This window comes from Siphateles boraxobius, unplaced genomic scaffold (assembly GCF_051911475.1).
Source record: "Siphateles boraxobius isolate OS27281-9 unplaced genomic scaffold, OSU_SipBor_1 248, whole genome shotgun sequence".
Classification (NCBI taxonomy): domain Eukaryota; kingdom Metazoa; phylum Chordata; class Actinopteri; order Cypriniformes; family Leuciscidae; genus Siphateles; species Siphateles boraxobius.
The window spans coordinates 120,001-138,131 of NW_027508864.1; the positions used below are offsets into that span (position 1 = coordinate 120,001).

At 42.9% G+C, this 18,131-nt stretch overlaps 1 protein-coding gene across 1 annotated transcript in view; it reads right to left on the reverse strand.

The window, feature by feature from the left end:
* Nucleotides 1-16,460, reverse strand: part of LOC143749434 (uncharacterized) — a 60,324-nt gene extending 43,864 nt beyond the window's left edge. Inside the window, exons 1-7 of the mRNA XM_077241926.1 lie at nucleotides 16,180-16,460; nucleotides 15,776-15,839; nucleotides 11,891-12,180; nucleotides 2,433-5,022; nucleotides 2,295-2,339; nucleotides 1,764-1,882; nucleotides 51-183 (exon numbers count right to left, since the gene is read on the reverse strand). Coding sequence (XP_077098041.1) covers nucleotides 51-183; nucleotides 1,764-1,882; nucleotides 2,295-2,339; nucleotides 2,433-5,022; nucleotides 11,891-12,180; nucleotides 15,776-15,839; nucleotides 16,180-16,283 — 3,345 coding nt within the window. The 5' untranslated portion in view covers nucleotides 16,284-16,460. The remainder of the gene's footprint in view (nucleotides 1-50; nucleotides 184-1,763; nucleotides 1,883-2,294; nucleotides 2,340-2,432; nucleotides 5,023-11,890; nucleotides 12,181-15,775; nucleotides 15,840-16,179) is intronic.
* Nucleotides 16,461-18,131: the final 1,671 nt, after the last annotated feature.

Consider the following 18,131-nt stretch of genomic DNA (forward strand, 5'->3'; position numbering starts at 1 on the left):
ATATAACCTATAGTAATGGAAAGGCCTGAGAAAGCGGCAGCTCCTTATACCTTCAATGTCCTAATGGATCCCACAGACAGAACCGCACTGGGATCGGGATCGGTTCTGCTGGTCTTCACAGTCTGACCCTCCTCCAGAACAACACATGAGCCACGGTACCACGAATCCACATACAGCAGCCAACTAAACACACACAAACACACACACACACAATGAGAACATACATCATCATCTTAACAAGCAACACACAACAGCAGCAACACACACTCACACACAGAATTTCAAGGATGTTGCTGTGGAGACTAATAGAGAGTCTGAAGAGACTGAACAGAAAGCATTAAGAAACAGAAGAAACTGGATGAAATACTCTGAATGATATCAATGGATCACTGGAACACTTCATATTCCACATGATTATTGATCTGACTGAACTGATGTGCCGTATGAGAGCTGAGCTGATGATGACATCACCGTTTTCTGCAGAGCGCTTTACAGATGAAATTAACTAATTTAATTATTGATTAACTTACACAGTTATTGAACTGAACCAACACTGAACTGACTTCAGCTGAATAATTTATTTATTTATTTTATTTACCTTTATTTTACCAGGAAGTCTCATTGAGATTAAAATTTCATTTACAAGAGAGACCTGGCCAAGCTAACAGCCAATACAGCAAGACAACATTTTAAAATACAACAAATACACACAAAAAAATCAGTTTATTATTGACTTTTTAAAGCTGCTTTACAGCAGACCTCTGTTTGCATCACAGAATTTACATGTTATTTTCCTGTTTATCCCTATAAAGCTGCTTTAAAACAATCTGTGTTGTATAAAGTGCTATAGAAATAAAGGTTAAAACCACACACACACACACACACACACACACACACACACACACACACACACACACACACACACACACACACAGGACAGGAACACATACACTTAAGAAATATTTAACTCCATAAACCTTAAAGAACATCTCAACATCTGTGCGTGACGCCACTGTTTTATTCATAAACTCTCTGGATCAAATCAGCCTTCTGTCCACTGCACCAGCACATTTTCACTGGAAAGGTTTACGCAAAACAAAGTTAAAAACACCCCATGTGATTTCCCACGCGCTCTCGAGTCCTGCTGAATAATGCAGACGCGTCTGTGGAAATGCATTAGCGAGTCGACATTGCATAATCTCTCAGAGCTCTTTTAAAACAAGCCAGAAAAATGGAGACACAATCACTTCATATATTAGACATGAGCTGCAGCGCACTTATGCACACACACACACACACACACACACACACACACACACACACACACACACACACACACACACACACACACACACACACACACACACACACACACACTCTCAGTCTCTGTCTGAGAGCCAATGGGAGTCCACTTAGATTAAAAATTATGATATGAGCTCATTTCATGGACAGCAGCACAACTGGACTTACAGCTCTCCATAAACACAAATCACTGTCAACTCAGAGAGTGTGAGTGTGTGTGTGTGTATGAGTGAGTGAGTGAGTGAGTGAGTGAGTAAGTGAGTGAGTGTGTGTGTGTGTGTGTGTGTGTGTATGAGTGAGTGAGTGAGTGTGACTATGTGTGTGTGTGTGTGTGTATGAGTGAGTGAGTGAGTGAGTGTGTTTGTGTGTGTATATGAGTGAGTGAGTGAGTGAGTGTGTGTGTGTGTGTTGTTTAAGCATTACAGTGAGATGTATTTTCTAATGGAAGTAAATATGATCACCATCCTCTCAGCGCGTGAAGCGTGGCTCCGTGAGCAAACAGATCCTTCCCAGTGTCCTCCACATTGTCGCAGATTTCTCTTCTCTCAGCGCTGAGTGACTGACCCTCGTAGATGAGCATCTGTGTTTGCAAAAAAACATCAGCAGTGGGGACCAAAAGACCAATGAGCACACACACGAGTTACAGATGATCTGAACTGACTCCAGCTAAACAACAGCAGAAATACATCCTTTTCCTGTTATCTCTGTAAAGCTGCTTTGCAAACAATCTGTATTGTATAAAGCACTATATAAATAAAGGTGAGCGTTGAGCGTTAACATTATAATCCTGACAATGTGATACTGGCACAATCTAAACAAGTGATGGACGTTTACATTTTAGAGTGTGTGCCCTACTTTTACTGGTCCAAAGCCCTATTGGGCGATGCAAAGGAAATGTAGAAATCAGTTCAAAGTCTCAGGCGCTCAGACTGAACACAAACAACCATAAGCATAAGATGCCTAATGAAGGACAGTCATAGAGAAGAACTTACTGGTGTCGGTCTAGGGTTGACCTTTCCAAACCCTCTGTTCTCTTCCTGTGAGGACACGAAGAAATAAAAGCAGTTCTTTTACAAATATATACAGACATATCTCATGTTAGACTAAAATCTTACTCTGCTTACACTGACCATTGCATTGCATCCACTACGACGCACAATGCGTTTAATGTCTTGAGGTTCTTCATCATCTGATGGCATTAGTCTGGATTTCAAGTACTGATAGAAAGGGGTATTGGCACTCTTTCCAATATTACCCAGTGTGCCATCCCAGTCCTGCTGCTCCTGTATTGTCTCCGGAGCGTCATTAGCAGTGCGATCAGTATCTGAGCTGTGCTCATGCTCAGCGTTCGGCTCATGTTCGGCCCCGGAGAGCTGGCGGCTCAGGAGATTACTGGAGTCCTCGTCATCTTCCTCACTGTCGTCTCCGCGGGAGTAGCGGTAGCTTGTCGGAGAGGCGCTGGAGGAGCCCTCAGCTGAACTGCAGATCACACTGGACTGCAGCTTCTCGCTGACGGACTGCAGGAGTAAGAGTATAGAGGAGGCCGGCTGCTCAACGCTTCTCTGCTCCTCCTCGGCCACTGGGGGGAACGGCAGCGTCTCCCGGCCCACGGCCTCCTCACGCACACACTCCTCCTCGTAGATGGGGGACAGGGAGAAGGGGTACGCTTTGGCTCGACGCGTGCTGGGACTGTGCATGGGCCTGGTGTCGTTCACGAACACCATGTCACTCTCTTCCTCCTCACTGATGATGGCGAAGCCTCCGTCTACCTGGTGGAGGTCGAGATCCTGAAATCGGGAATGATGGGGAGCGAAAGCCGCAGTTCTGCTGGAACTGTCCATGGGGTCGAGGTGAATTCTCTGGTCTGAAACAGACACGGCTGATATACCTGGGTTCACACCGAGCTCTGGCTTCAGATGCTCCTCGAGTGTGGCGGGACTCAGGCTTTGGTCATCGGTGATGTCACAGCGAAACGCTCGGACTGAGACCCAAGGAGAAGGATGGTGCTGCCCTCCAGAGCACTGGACTTCATTCACGCACAGCTGGACACTGCAATCTGTTCCAGCGCTAGAGTCACAAGAGATCGGTTCCTGTTGACTGCTGGCTGAATAAGGTGCTTCGGTCTCCTCAGATTCATGGCTTCGTATAGCTGATGGCTGTTCTTTAATTTCTGACATATCAGAATCAACTGTGTCCGATGCAAGACTGCAGCTAAAGTGGTCACTGAGAGTTTGGCTTTGTTGAAGACTATCCTGATGTTCTGCTGAAGCAGGAGTGATGATGGAAGTGTCACAGGAACCATTCAGGTTGTTATTGCTCATTGCATTGTCTTTGGCTGTATCCTGAGGTCTCTTTCCCCCTTTATCTCTACATGCAGAGACGTCTCCAGTGTGATGCTCTCGTGAGAGAGACTCCTCTGTCAAAGCAGGTAGGAAGAGCTTGAAGTCTGTTTTATGAACAACATCCCTATGGCTTTGGAGGTTTTGGGATAATGGCTCGTCATCAGCAGGACTGCACTTACGGGAACCAGTTACATCCACATTTTTTTCCTCAACTAAATATTCAAGAACGGTCTGGTTCTCATTTTGAGAGCCGACTGGAGCACAGGTAGTGGTGAGCTCGGAGTTCAGTCCCACAATGCCCCTGATGTCAGTGTCGGAGCCAGCGATGGACTCGTACCCTGAGGAGGGTGGAGACCTACAGGTTCCTGCTAGCTCTTCTTCCAGAACGACAGACAGCGTCTGGTCCGACAGCATCACACGAAACTGATGCTCTGCTTCAGTGCCTCCATCTCCACGACCATCTAACCCTTCAAACAGCACTGCCTCTGAGCCTTCATGAAGTTCACAGGTTAACAGTATGCCATGCTCCGTTTCAGATACTTCCATCTTCTGCAGGGCAGCAAGAGCATTTGTCAGGATGCTGTCCACCATCTTTTTAGACTCCAAATGTAGGACCTCTTCATCTACTCCAGAATCCACCACAGCCCGTTTCAGCTTGGACTCCTCTGGACGCTGGTGTGCCTGGGAATCTGGGGCTAGATCATCTGTTCTGTTTACAATTACTGATGGTTTTGGTTGCTCTGAGCTCTGTTCTGGAATGGGGACTGTGTCGTGATGGACTGTGAAAGAGTTTGATTGTGCGTTTGATGGTGTCAGATCATTGGTGTCCCCTGATACTGCCTCTAACGTAACACCCTGGGCACAATGCTCCTGTCTGCAGTTAACCGGGTCATTCAACAGACTTGGTTCTGCTGCTTGAGGAATTCTGTAGACATCTATGCAGGTAAGCAACCGGTCAGAGTCTGTAACATGAGGTAGTTGGTGGGTTGGAGTTAGTCCAGATTCAACAGTAGGAACCTCATCTAATAAGTCACTCAGTGTCAATCTGTCCTCTATCTGTTGTGTCTGTGAAGGAGATGCTTGATTTAGTGCAGTGGGATATTCATGACTATCAGAGTTCATTGTGTTAACAGAGGAAGAGGAGATCTCGTCGTCCTCATGGCTGTCGGGTTGAGTTGCCTCTTCTCCCTCAGAGATGGGCGAGTGAAGCTCGACTCGATGCTTCTTCTTTGGTTTTCTGACTTCCCTCAATCCACGGTACGTGCCATAAGTCACCACAGGAGGACAGGCTAGATCACGACGTCTCTTCTCCTCCGAGCGCTCTTTGGCATTGATGTTTACGGCATTACCTCTATCTTCCTCTGTCTGTTCCTGAGATCTGAACAGAAGAAAGACAAAGAGACACTAGTAAAACTATCCCTGCACAATTCCACACACAACGAATGGATACATAAACAGGAAAGACAACCAAACATTTGAGATATATTAAAGCACACACTCATGACATTTATAGTGCCCTCTTTGTCTCACATTTCTGTTGTAAAAGCAGAAAGTAAAACATTATACTTATTCAATATTCATAAGCAGCATCTACACAAAAGCACCTACTGCCTGTAGGCGCAGTACAGAAACCATCACACAATTGTACTGTACAATGCAAATAATTAAAATAAAAACAAACTTAAAAAAAGTAAAGAAAAGATTTAACCATAACCCATTACAAAACAATTGAACATTATAAAAGATTAGAGATGCGGATAATCCTATTCCCAGTATCAGTATCAGTCCGATACAGACTTTTTTGTCAGATCAAGTATTGATCAGTATGGGACCGATCCAAATTCGATTCTGTACGTTAGCCATTGTTGTTACTGACGAGCTCAAAAAAGTCACCACCAAAGTTTTAGTGCATTATATTCCAAGCCTTCTAAAGACATTAAATTGCTTTATTTGATGAACAGACAGTACTGGTTATTCTGAATGCTGTGGTACTCACAATCGGATGAGAGAACTGGAGTAGAGGGCTGAATAAAACTCATCATTTACACAGCAACTGAAATTTTAAACTGATGATAAAGGCTCAGTAAACAGTAAGTCAAATGCAATACTCTCAGTGTTGTGCACACACAACATGTCTTCTCTTTGTTCTCATGTCTTTTAGGCTCTAACCAGACACTTGGATCTCAAGCAAACTGTGATATAAATAGAATTTAGAATAAGAAGTTTCACCTTAAGTAAGACAATGAAAGAACTGAGGTGTTTCTATTCTTGGACTCACAAACATGGGCCGAGAGTGAATAAATCTGTTTTATCAGCTCGGCTTCCTGTCAAACATGGATTCCCAGTGGACGAGCTTACAGCTTCTGTTCTGTGCTACATGGAAATAACCATTACAACACGCTTTTCAGCATCAGCACACCGTCAGCAAACGCAAGAGAGATGAGAGTCTCCTCAGAGGTCTTTCGCTTTTGTTACTCCGACCTTCATTAGCCAACAGCAGTGACATACTGCTCACTCACTCACTCACTCACTCACTCTCACACACACTCACTCACACTCATTCACACTCATTCACACTCATTCACTCACACACACACACTCACTCACTCACTGTCACAAACACTCACACACTCACTCACTCACTCTCACACACACACTCACACACACACTCACACACTCACTCACACACTCACTCACACACACACTCACTCACACACTCACTCACTCACTCTCACACACACTCACACACACTCTCACACACACACTCTCACACACACACTCTCACACACACTCTCACACACACACACACACACACACACACACACACACACACACACACACACACACACACACTCACACACACTCACACACACTCACACACTCACTCTCAAACTCACACTCTCTCACTTACTCACACTCTCTCTCTCACTTCTGAAAGCCTCACTCTCACTCTCACACACACTCACTCACACTCATTCACACTCATTCACTCACACACACACACTCACTCACTCACTGTCACAAACACTCACACACTCACTCACTCACTCACTCTCACACACACACTCACACACACACTCACACACTCACTCACACACTCACTCACACACACTCACTCACACACACTCACTCACACTCACACACACTCTCACACACACACTCTCACACACACACTCTCACACACACACTCTCACACACACACTCTCACACACACACTCTCACACACACACTCTCACACACACACTCTCACACACACACTCTCACACACACTCTCTCACACACACACACACACACACACACACACACACACTCACACACACTCACACACTCACTCTCAAACTCACACTCTCTCACTTACTCACACTCTCTCTCTCACTTCTGCAAGCCTCACTCTCACTCTTCACGACGTTAAACTGAACATGAAACTGACACACCACTATCTGAACCTTCAGTAGTTTTGCAGAGGAACACAGTGTAATGAGGATCTGGAAATGCAGAAGCTGCTGAAGTGCTCAGAGAGAGGCGTCTGACTGCATGAGTTCTGCTGGTTCGGTGTTGTACTTGTGTCTGTGGATCTCAGCGCTGTCTTTCTGCTGATTAACTGTCAGTCAGGCTTGTCTGAACGAGCCTCCACAGTCCGTCTGCCTGTAGGACTCTAAAGTTTCGGAGTAAACAAAGCCATTTCATGATAGAAATCCTCTGAACACTTTCTACTCCAACTCTTAAATAAATTGCAAATACAATACATTTTCCTCTTATTTATCCGTCTCTGTTCTCCTACATCAACATACCGCTTTACCCCCCTCAAGTAAAATGTCAGTATCATGTCACTCAAATTCAATGAACTTCAAGACGACGATTATTCATGCAAAACACCACAAATTCATCCAGTCAACCAAGTCAAGTTATATTGGCAACACTTTACAATAAGGTTCATTAGTTAACATTAGTTAATTTACTGACTAACATGAACTAACCATAAGCAATACATTTGTTACTGTATTTGTCAATCTTTGTTAACATTAGTTAATAAAAATACAGCTGTTCATTGTTAGTTCATGTTAGTTCACAGTGCATTAACTAATATTAACAAGATTTTAATAAAGTATTAGTAAATGTTAAAATTAACATTAACAAAGATTAATAAATGCTGTAAACATGCAGGTCATTATTAGTTCATGTAAACTAATGTTAACTAACGAACCTTATAGTAAATTGTTACTGTTATATTTAACGGTAAAGCACTTTTTACAATACACACTTCCAAAGAATCTTTACAGAAAGTCCTACTCTTCGATAATGCCGTATGCTTTAGTGCTGGGCGATATGACGATATATAATGATGATGATGCGAGTGATCCTGTGGATTTACATCTAGATATATTGTATTTATAGTGTTGTCTAGTGCATTTATAAGTGCTGCAGTCACTCAAACACCAGTGATCAAGACAATTAAGAGATTTAAATGTGGGTCGTTTTGTTCTATTGATATATTTAAATATTTGTTGATTTTGCAAAAGGGATAGTTCACTTTTCAAAAGTTCATAATACATTAATGAAGATATGATAAGGTATACACACAAATAACTCATTATCGATTGTATTTCCAATTGAAAATGTCCCCAAAGTACAACCAAATAAACACGCACTCCATCAATCCTGTGTATGAAATCACTGAGAAACAGAGAGGAACACGTCGCTCACATATGTGAGAAACAGCATAGACGTTTACAGCTCAATAAAGTGCAGATATGATCCACAATCATCAGAGTTCAGATGGTTTATCTGGTAATACGTCATATAGACAGCTTCTGTGTGTGACACCACGTCTGATAACATAACACACACCGGAGCTGCAAAAACACCAGTTACAGTGATGAACATCCTTTTGGCAGGACGTTCTGAATGAAAAAGCACTGTGGATGTTTTCATGGCCGGTTTGATGACATCATCAGCAGGCGCCAGGCCTCAGGGGGTCGCAGTCACATCGACTGAAGTATGAGAGAAACCAGTGTCCTCGACACACACACACACACACACACACACACACTCTCTTTAGCCATGTAAATCATAGACTTCTATCGCTTTTATATTCACACAAAAGGCTAACCCAAACCTTTGAACAAAACGTTGAAAAAACACACACACGCACACACACACGGACGGACATGCACACACACACACTCTCACACCAATACACACACACATACAAACTAGAGCCCGACCAATTTATCGGGCTGGCAATTTTATCGGCCGTTATGAGCCTGTCGCAGATATATTGGCATTGCCGTGTATGATGCAGATATGCCACCGATATGAATTTTTTTTATAGAACATATAATGCAGAAAAAATGCCTGTAAATTGTGTAATTACATAGTTTTTCCAGCAGAGCGCGCTCTATTGTTTGTTAGTGGCGACCCAGGTCACTGTAGTGACACCAGCCAACCCTTTCACTTCAGTAATGAGGTCTCTTCAGACACGTGTAAGATACACACACATTAGCTTCCACTCCACTGACAAGGAATGAAACATGGGCAAACGAGTATGATAAGCTCATTGTGAGAGTAAAAGACGGGGACATTGTTTATTTACTTTGTAGCATTGCGTCTCACCAGATGACAACGTAGCGTTAAATCACCATTCGACAGACTCATGCCACCACCGCACTGCTAACTAGTTAACAACTTACTGTTAAGACACCGCTTGACTGATGTCGTTACAACATCAAGCAATATTACAATAATTTATATAATTATAACACCTTATATAGGGGCATTTTGCATGAGGAGTGCTTTCAGGTTTAGTACATTTTGCTGACTATGTATGTACTTTTAATTAAGTACGATTTTAAATATGTAATTGAACATTTTCATTACGGTATTATCACTTTTACTTTAGTAAAAGATCTGAGTACTTCTTCCACCACTGGTAGAGACTAGAGGAAATACGACTAATAATAGAAGATGATAAGGTTTTGCCAGTGACACTCATTACATTGTTATTTTTGATATAACATTACTAAATAAAAAGATGAAGTCATTAGTGAAGATTAAGCTGCAGTATTTGGAATATAATATAGAATAGAACATGCCATGCAAGCTAGTTTGGTTCCAACTCAAATATGTCATTATCATTCTATCATTCACCCTGCCTCCACTACATATCTTTGTCACATCATTATAAGTGTTTGATCACCACATTTAAATGATCATTGCAAAAGATGTGTTTATGTAAATTCACTATATTGCCAAAAGTTTTGGGACATCTTCCTTTACATGCACATGAACTTTAATGACATCCCATTCCTGATCCGTAGGGTTTAATATGGAGTTGCACCACCCTATAGCTACAACAGCTTCAACTCTTCTGTGAAGGCTTTCCACAAGGTTTAGGAGTGTGTTTATGGGAATGTTTGAGCATTCTTCTAGAAGTGCATTAGTGAGGTCCGGCACTGATGTTGGACGAGAAGCTCTCAGTCTCCGCTGTAATTCATCCCAAAGCTGTTCTATCAGGTTGAGTTCAGGACTCTGTGCAGCCAGTCCAGTTCCTCCACACCAAACTCCTCATCCATGCGTTTATGGTCCTGCTTTGTGCACTGGAGCGCAGTCATGCTGGAACAGGAACATCACCAAACTCTTCACACAAAGTTGGGAGCATGAAATTGTCCAAAATGTCTTGGTGTGCTGAAGCATTAAGAGTTCCTTTCACTGGAACTAAAAACACCATAACCATAACCCCCCCCCCCCCCCCCCTCCACCAAACAACCCCACACCATAATCCCCCCTCCACCAAACAACCCCACACCATAATCCCCCCTCCACCAAACAACCCCACACCATAATCCCCCCTCCACCAAACAACCCCACACCATAATCCCCCCTCCACCAAACAACCCCACACCATAATCCCCCCTCCACCAAACAACCCCACACCATAATCCCCACTCCACCAAACAACCCCACACCATAATCCCCCTCCACCAAACAACCCCACACCATGATCCCCCCTCCACCGAACAACCCTACACCATAATCCCCACTCCACCAAACAACCCCACACCATAACTCCCCTCTACCAAACAACCCTACACCATAATCCCCACTCCACCAAACAACCCCACACCATAATCCCCACTCCACCAAACAACCCCACACCATAATCCCCCTCCACCAAACAACCCCACACCATGATCCCCCCTCCACCGAACAACCCTACACCATAATCCCCCCTCCACCAAACAACCCCACACCATAATCCCCACTCCACCAAACAACCCCACACCATAACTCCCCTCTACCAAACAACCCCACATCATAACCCCCCCTCCACCAAACAACCCCACACCATAATCCCCCTCCACCAAACAACCCCACACCATAATCCCCCTCCACCAAACAACCCCACATCATAATCCCCCCTCCACCAAACAACCCCACACCATAATCCCCCTCCACCAAACAACCCCACATCATAATCCCCCCTTCACCAAACAACCCCACATCATAATCCCCCCTCCACCAAACAACCCCACATCATAATCCCCCTCCACCAAACAACCCCACATCATAATCCCCCTCCACCAAACAACCCCACATCATAATCCCCCCTCCACCAAACAACCCCACATCATAATCCCCCTCCACCAAACAACCCCACATCATACCCCCCCCCTCCACCAAACAACCCCACACCATAATCCCCCCTCCACCAAACAACCCCACACCATAATCCCCCCTCCACCAAACAACCCCACACCATAATCCCCCTCCACCAAACAACCCCACACCATAACCCCCCCCCCCCCCCCCCCCCCCCCACCCCCACCCCCCCACATCCACCCACCACCAAACTTTACACTTGGAACAATGCAGTCAGGCAAGTCCCGTTCTGCTCACTGTGAGCCTCAATGATTTGGAGGGGTGTCCCAATACATTTGGCAATATAGTGTATATTCTGTTTATGTATATACTGTACTCTATATACAGTACCAGTCAAAGGTTTGGACACACAAAGTACTGTACTATAATATACACAAAGAATATCGGCCGATATATCGATATCTGACTTTTTTACTCCTTAATATCGGTATCAGCCCCCAACAATCCATTTTGGTCAGGCTCTAATACAAACACACATACACACACATACAAACAAACACACATACATACATACGAACAAACACACACATACAAACAAACACACACACACACACATATATACACCCAGTGGCGTTGATATGACTTACTGTGTGTGTGTGAGCTCTGAATGACACACAGACGGCTCCACCGGTTCCTCCCTTCCTCCGCTCTTGTGTGTGTTTGCGCTTGTTTGCGTTTCTCTCTCTGCTGTAATCTGGCTGTCCGTGTCGATCTGTCTCTCTCTCTGTCCTCGGGCCGGTTCTGCCCGGCTGAATTGGAACAGACTTCCCAGGCGTCTGAGGAATCCGTCTGCAGGAGGTGCTGTGGAGGCGGATTGAGGAGTCGAGCTCTCGTCTTCCGAGTGTGACGCGCTGCTTCCGTCAGACGGCAGCGACTCCTGAGAGAGAACAGAGAGAGGGAGGCGACTTCAGTAGCAGCAGTGACCATCTCTCTCTCTCTCTCTCTCTCTCTCTCTCTCTCCCTGCCCTCTCTCTCCCCTCTCTCTCTCTCCCTCCCTCCCTCCCTCTCTGTCTCTCTCTCTCTCCCCCTCCCTCTCTCTCTGTGTCTCTCTCTCCACCCCTCCCTCTCTCCCTCTCTCTAAGTCTCTCTCTCCCCCTCCCCCTCCCTCTCATGTTCCTCCCCAGTACATCCCACCCTACCCCTTAACCCCTTCAGTGCTAAAGAAAGAAAGAAAGTGGTTTTCTGTTAGAACGGTGTCGTGTTAGCGGCCCCTAAATTAATAACTAATGATCATTGCGACGGAAGTGAATCAATCAAGACTAACTTTAGCTGGACACTAACTCTATTCTAGATCTGCTGTAAAGCCAAAACAATCTCTGTTACTTTAATTTCCTTGACTTGTTTTACACATTTGTGGCCACACACTTGCATAAACGTAGCCTCTCTGTTAAGACTAGCGTTGCATCCAAAACCCAACATTTCCCTAACATATTGTTTGTGTAAAACAGTTCACCAACAGAGTAATATGTCCGAAAACATAGTATTTGAAAAACAGAGCAAAGTCCCCGGATGACCTAATGCTGCTGGAGAGATTCTGAAGTGTGCATTCGCTGGACACGTTATCGTCCCATGAGGCCATAGGAGAGGAGTTTTAGCTCAAAGCCTATTATAAAACTCTACAGAGCCAGTTTTACTGAGGAACTCTATAGGTAAGCGTTAGGCAAGTTGAAAACTGAAGCTGTTTTCTTAGTTTTAAACATAGTCCAGTCTGTCTTCCTTTATCTTTTCTTTGGTGGTTCTGTATTATCCATCACTATATACATACAGTGTTTCTGAAATGTGTTTTAAATGCAGACACTCATTAGTTAAGCTGATTTGGGGAAACTGAATAGAATTAGCCATAGATGAGTCAGTCATTCTCTATTATGTTCCATTTTAATATCTGTCAGTCACCTTCATTTATATAGCACTTTTAACAATATAGATTGTTTCAAAGCAGCTTTACAGTGATAATAGGAGATTACAGTATCAAAATTGTTTTGGCTTTACAGCAGCTCTAGAATAAAGTTACTAACTTAAGGGGCACACCGTTCTAACAGAAAACAGAAAACTTTTAATGTGTTCTGGCCACTCATTTGCACAACAACAGGGTTTTGGTGGCTTGAGAACGCAACCTTTGATATAGGTTACAGGGTGCAGGTTTTGAAAATTTTTGAAAACCATTATCATCTACGTGTAATCGCTTTGTCGGGTTGGACATTTTTTGATCCCCATGAGGAAAACAGCTTATAAATCATACTAAGTGATGTTTTTTGAAAATGTAAAAATGCAGAAAGTTTTCTGTGATGGGTAGGTTTAGGGGTAGGGTTAGTGTAAGGGAATAGAATATACAGTTTGTACAGTATAAAAATCATTATGTCTATGGAAAGTCCCCATAAAACATGGAAACACTATGTGTGTGTGTGTGTGTGTATGTGTATGTGTATGTGTATGTGTGTGTGTGTGTGTGTGTGTGTGTGTGTGTGTGTGTGTGTGTGTGTGTGTGTGTGTGTGTGTCTGTGTGTGTGTGTGTGTGTGTGTGTGTGTGTGTGTGTGTGTGTGTGTGTGTGTGTGTCCAGGCGTTGGTGCTTCATCAGATCCGAATACGGCTTGGATCCAGCGGACTACGGTAAACCTCGGGATAAACAGAGAGACCAATATTAGCGTAGACGCCATCCTTCTTATGATGTAACGAGTACATCAGGATTTGAGGGAAGTGTTCCCAGTTCCGGCTGATCTAAACTAAGCAGCCTAACATTGAATTATAGAAGTCTATAATGTGTTATGTGTATGCTAAGCCAAAGAGATGTGTTTTTAGTCTGGCTTTGAACTGACAGACTGTGTCTGCTTCCCGGACAATGTTAGGAAGACTGTTCCAGAGTTTTGGTGCTAAATAGGAAAAGGATCTACCGCCAGCAGTTGATTTTGATATTCTAGGTATTATTATTATTATCAACTGGCCGGAATTTTGAGATTGCAATAGACGAGAAGGACTATAATGCGTTAAGAGCCAATGCAGCCAATCCAGTGTTGACAGAATCGGGCTAATATGGTCGTACTTCCTGGTTGTGGTAAGAACTCTAGCGGCTGCGTTTTGGACCAGCTGTAGTTTGTTTATTAAGCGTGCAGGGCAACCACCCAGTAGAGCATTACAATAATCTAGCCTTGAGGTCATGAACGCATGAACTAACTGTACCACATTTGTAATTGAGAGCATATGACGTAATTTAGATATATTTTAAGATGAAAAAATTCAGTTTTACAGATACTAGACACATGACTTTTAAATGAAAGATTGGTATCAAAGAGCACACACACACACACACACACACACACACAGGTTCCTAACTGACGACGAGGACTTGACAGAGCAGCATCAAGTGTTAGACAGTATTCGAGGATATTTCGTGAGGAAGTTTTTTGTCCAATAATTAGAATCTCTGTTTTTTCAGAATTAAGTAGTAGGAAATTACTAGTTATCCAGTTTTTTATATCTGCTATTCATTCCGTTAATTTTGTGAATTGGTAAGTTTCATCAGGGCGTGAAGAAATTTAGAGCTGAGTATCATCAGCATAACAGTGAAAACTAATACCATGCTTCCTAATGATATTTCCTAAGGGTAGCAATGTACAGAGTGTGTGTGTCTGTGTGTGTGTGTGTGTGTGTGTGTGTGTGTGTGTGTGTGTGTGTGTGTGTGTGTGTGTGTGTGTGTGTGTGTGTGTGTGTGTAGCATGTACAGAGTGAACAGCAGCGGTCCTAGTACTGATCCTTGTGGGACACCATACTGAACTTGTGACCGATAAGACATCTCTTCATTTACTGCTACAAACTGATAACGGTCAGATAAGTATGATTTAAACCTTGCTAATACAATCCCACTAATGCCAACATAATTTTCAAGTCTATTTAAAAGAATGTTGTGGTTGATAGTGTCAAATGCAGCACTAAGATCGAGTAGCACTAATAGCGTGACACAACCACAATCTATCGTATCTACTGCCCTGAAGAAGACCATGTGTTGGTCAAAACATTTTGGCTCTTGTACTCTTATAATGATTTAAGCCATATTTAATAAAGGCTTTTTAACTTTAACCTTCTCCTCATTGTTAACCTGACTGAGTGCCTGCGACCTGTTCTTTGTTCCATATGATAATATTAGATCTAGAGTATGATTACGACAATGAGTAGGTCCTGACACGTGTTGTCTAACTCCAATAGAGTTCAGAATGTCTTTAAAAGCCAATCCCAATGCATCATTTTCATTATCTACATGTACATTAAAATCACCAACAATTAGGACTTTATCTGCAACCAGTACTAACTCTGATAGAAAATCAGCAAATTCTTTGTGTTTCATATAGTTCTATTTTCTATCTTTATATATTTCTCCTTCCTGCTGTCTGCTTCTCTACTCACTCAAACACACACACACACACACACACACACACACACACGCTACAGTGAAAGCTCCTCCTCAAAGTGTCAGTCTCACCTGTGTGTTCTGGTTCTGCTCAGGTGTTTGATCTGCAGATCCATCATCAGCCTCTCTGATCTCACTGAGGGAAACAAATCAGAGGAATACGCAAAGCATTAATAATCAACCCAAACACAGAAACTGCCTTCAGCTTCAACTGTCCACGAATATCAGATTCTCTCCAGAGACGCACAGAACACTGACTGACACACCCTGAGCTATTAAATAACTCTTTTCTTCGAAATATTTCCAGCCCGTTTTGACATTATGGAAAAAAGACTCTCTGCAGAATAACAGAAACAGTGTGATTGTTTGATTGGCTCAGAGAAAACATGAAACAACTCACAGACGACAGAAACTTCTTCAAACTTCTTCGAGCACAAACAGCTAAAAATAGAAGGAAGGAAGAAAATGAGACAAACTTTTCAATCCCCTCCGTGTCCACAGATTTACTCCTGGAAAAGAACCTGGAAAGGTTTTTGGCGAAATCTTCGTGCCAGGACATCTGCGTCTTCACATCGGACATCACGAACAAAACTAAACATCTGAGGAGAGGCTTCTCTCCATTTCACCGTGTTTCACAGATCTGATCGACTGAAGATAGTTTGAGGAAGTTTGTTTGGGAGGAGTCAAGAGTCAATCATTACTCAGAAGAACAGGACAAGAGTTTATTCGCTGCATAACGAACTGTAGCGGCGAAACTGCGTCTCGTGTAAATAAACCAACTGTAAGGGAATCATGTTGTTGCCAGATGAAAGCTAGTTATTATAACAAAAGAGTTCAGAGTAAAGCGGTTTTAATCGTGTCAGTAATAAAAGTGTGAAGCACCAAAGATTATTAAAAATCATTAACTTGACATGCAGTAATTTGCCTGATTCCTTTTAACATCTCAAAGAACTGTATAGCCTAGCTACTGTATAAGCAGCCGGATTTTATCATGAATTCTGTACAGTGTAACTGTTCAACGCTACTGAAGCAGATAAAATGTGAATAATAATGGGACATTACAAGCACTCTATAACTGAATCATGAATAAACTAATCGATGATTCATGAGATGTTAGTATCTTTGGTTTGTTCATCACATCTCCTGCAGTGGCGCCATCACGTGTTCAGTGAGGGAATCGCGTTTGTGTTTCTGGAGAGAAGAGAGACGGAGAAACTGTAGTCAATTTCATTCAATTAAAATAAATAATAATAATGATAAAATTAGGATAATCTGTCATAATTACTCCCCAATATGTCTTCAAACACAAAAGAAGAAATGTAGGGAACCAAACTTGCTGACTTTCATTGTAAATAAATACCACTGAGACATTTCTCCGAATCTTCTTTTGTTCCACATTAGAAAGAAAGTCATACATGACTGAGGTGAAATAAGGATGAGTAAATGATGACGGAATGATAATTTTTGGATAAATCCATTTTACCATCAGTGAAATTCAGAAAACAGCTTTGATTCATGATATAAAAAGAGCTCTGAATATATTTTATATGCCAAAAAATATCAGTGAAAGCCTAAGGTTTGAGTCATTATGAGTGCAGATTCCAAACTACACACACACACACACACACACACACACACACACACACACACACACACACACACACACACACACACACACACACACACACACATCCAGAGAGAATAATAGCTGTGTTGTTGAACAGGCAGCTCTCTGAAATTAAACATGTGTGTTGCTCGTTCGTGCAAAGCTGGCGTTGGCTCAGAATGAGACTGATCATAATTGGAGCCACATTTGTTAAAAGAGCTGAAGATGAGGCTGACAGTTCTAACAGGAAACAGATTCTGTGTAATTTGATTATCTGTTTTTTTTCAACAAAATACATTTAATTAAACGTACACTCCACCGTTTTTTTGAAATAGGGCTTATTCACCGTCTTTCCTACATTTAGATAGGTGGGCAAACGCATTTTTGTCTCAGTGCATGCATTGTTCTAGGTTGGCAGCGCCGCTGCTAGCTTAGCTTAGCATAATGAATGGAATCCTTTGTTGCCAGATAGCATGTCGTGAGTAAAAGTGATTAAAAAAAAACAAAAAAACAAACAAATTACTTCTTGTGGCCTGCGTATTCACAATGAGTACAAATCACAGGTGAAGCACTGCAACTTGGGTGCAGAGATATCACGCAACACCTGAAATCCCACAACTTCCGTCAACATACCGGCGTGAATAGTAGCTGGCTATTTTTCCTACAGTAGACTTAGTGAATGGCGATGAACATGGCGGATTTTGTGAGAGACGAAGAGGGTGACTTCTCAGACAGTCAAGATCCAGAACCATACCTCTACGAACCAGAGTTTTCAGAAGAGGAGCTGCGTTCTCTGGATACAGACCGACAGGAGGAGGTTGC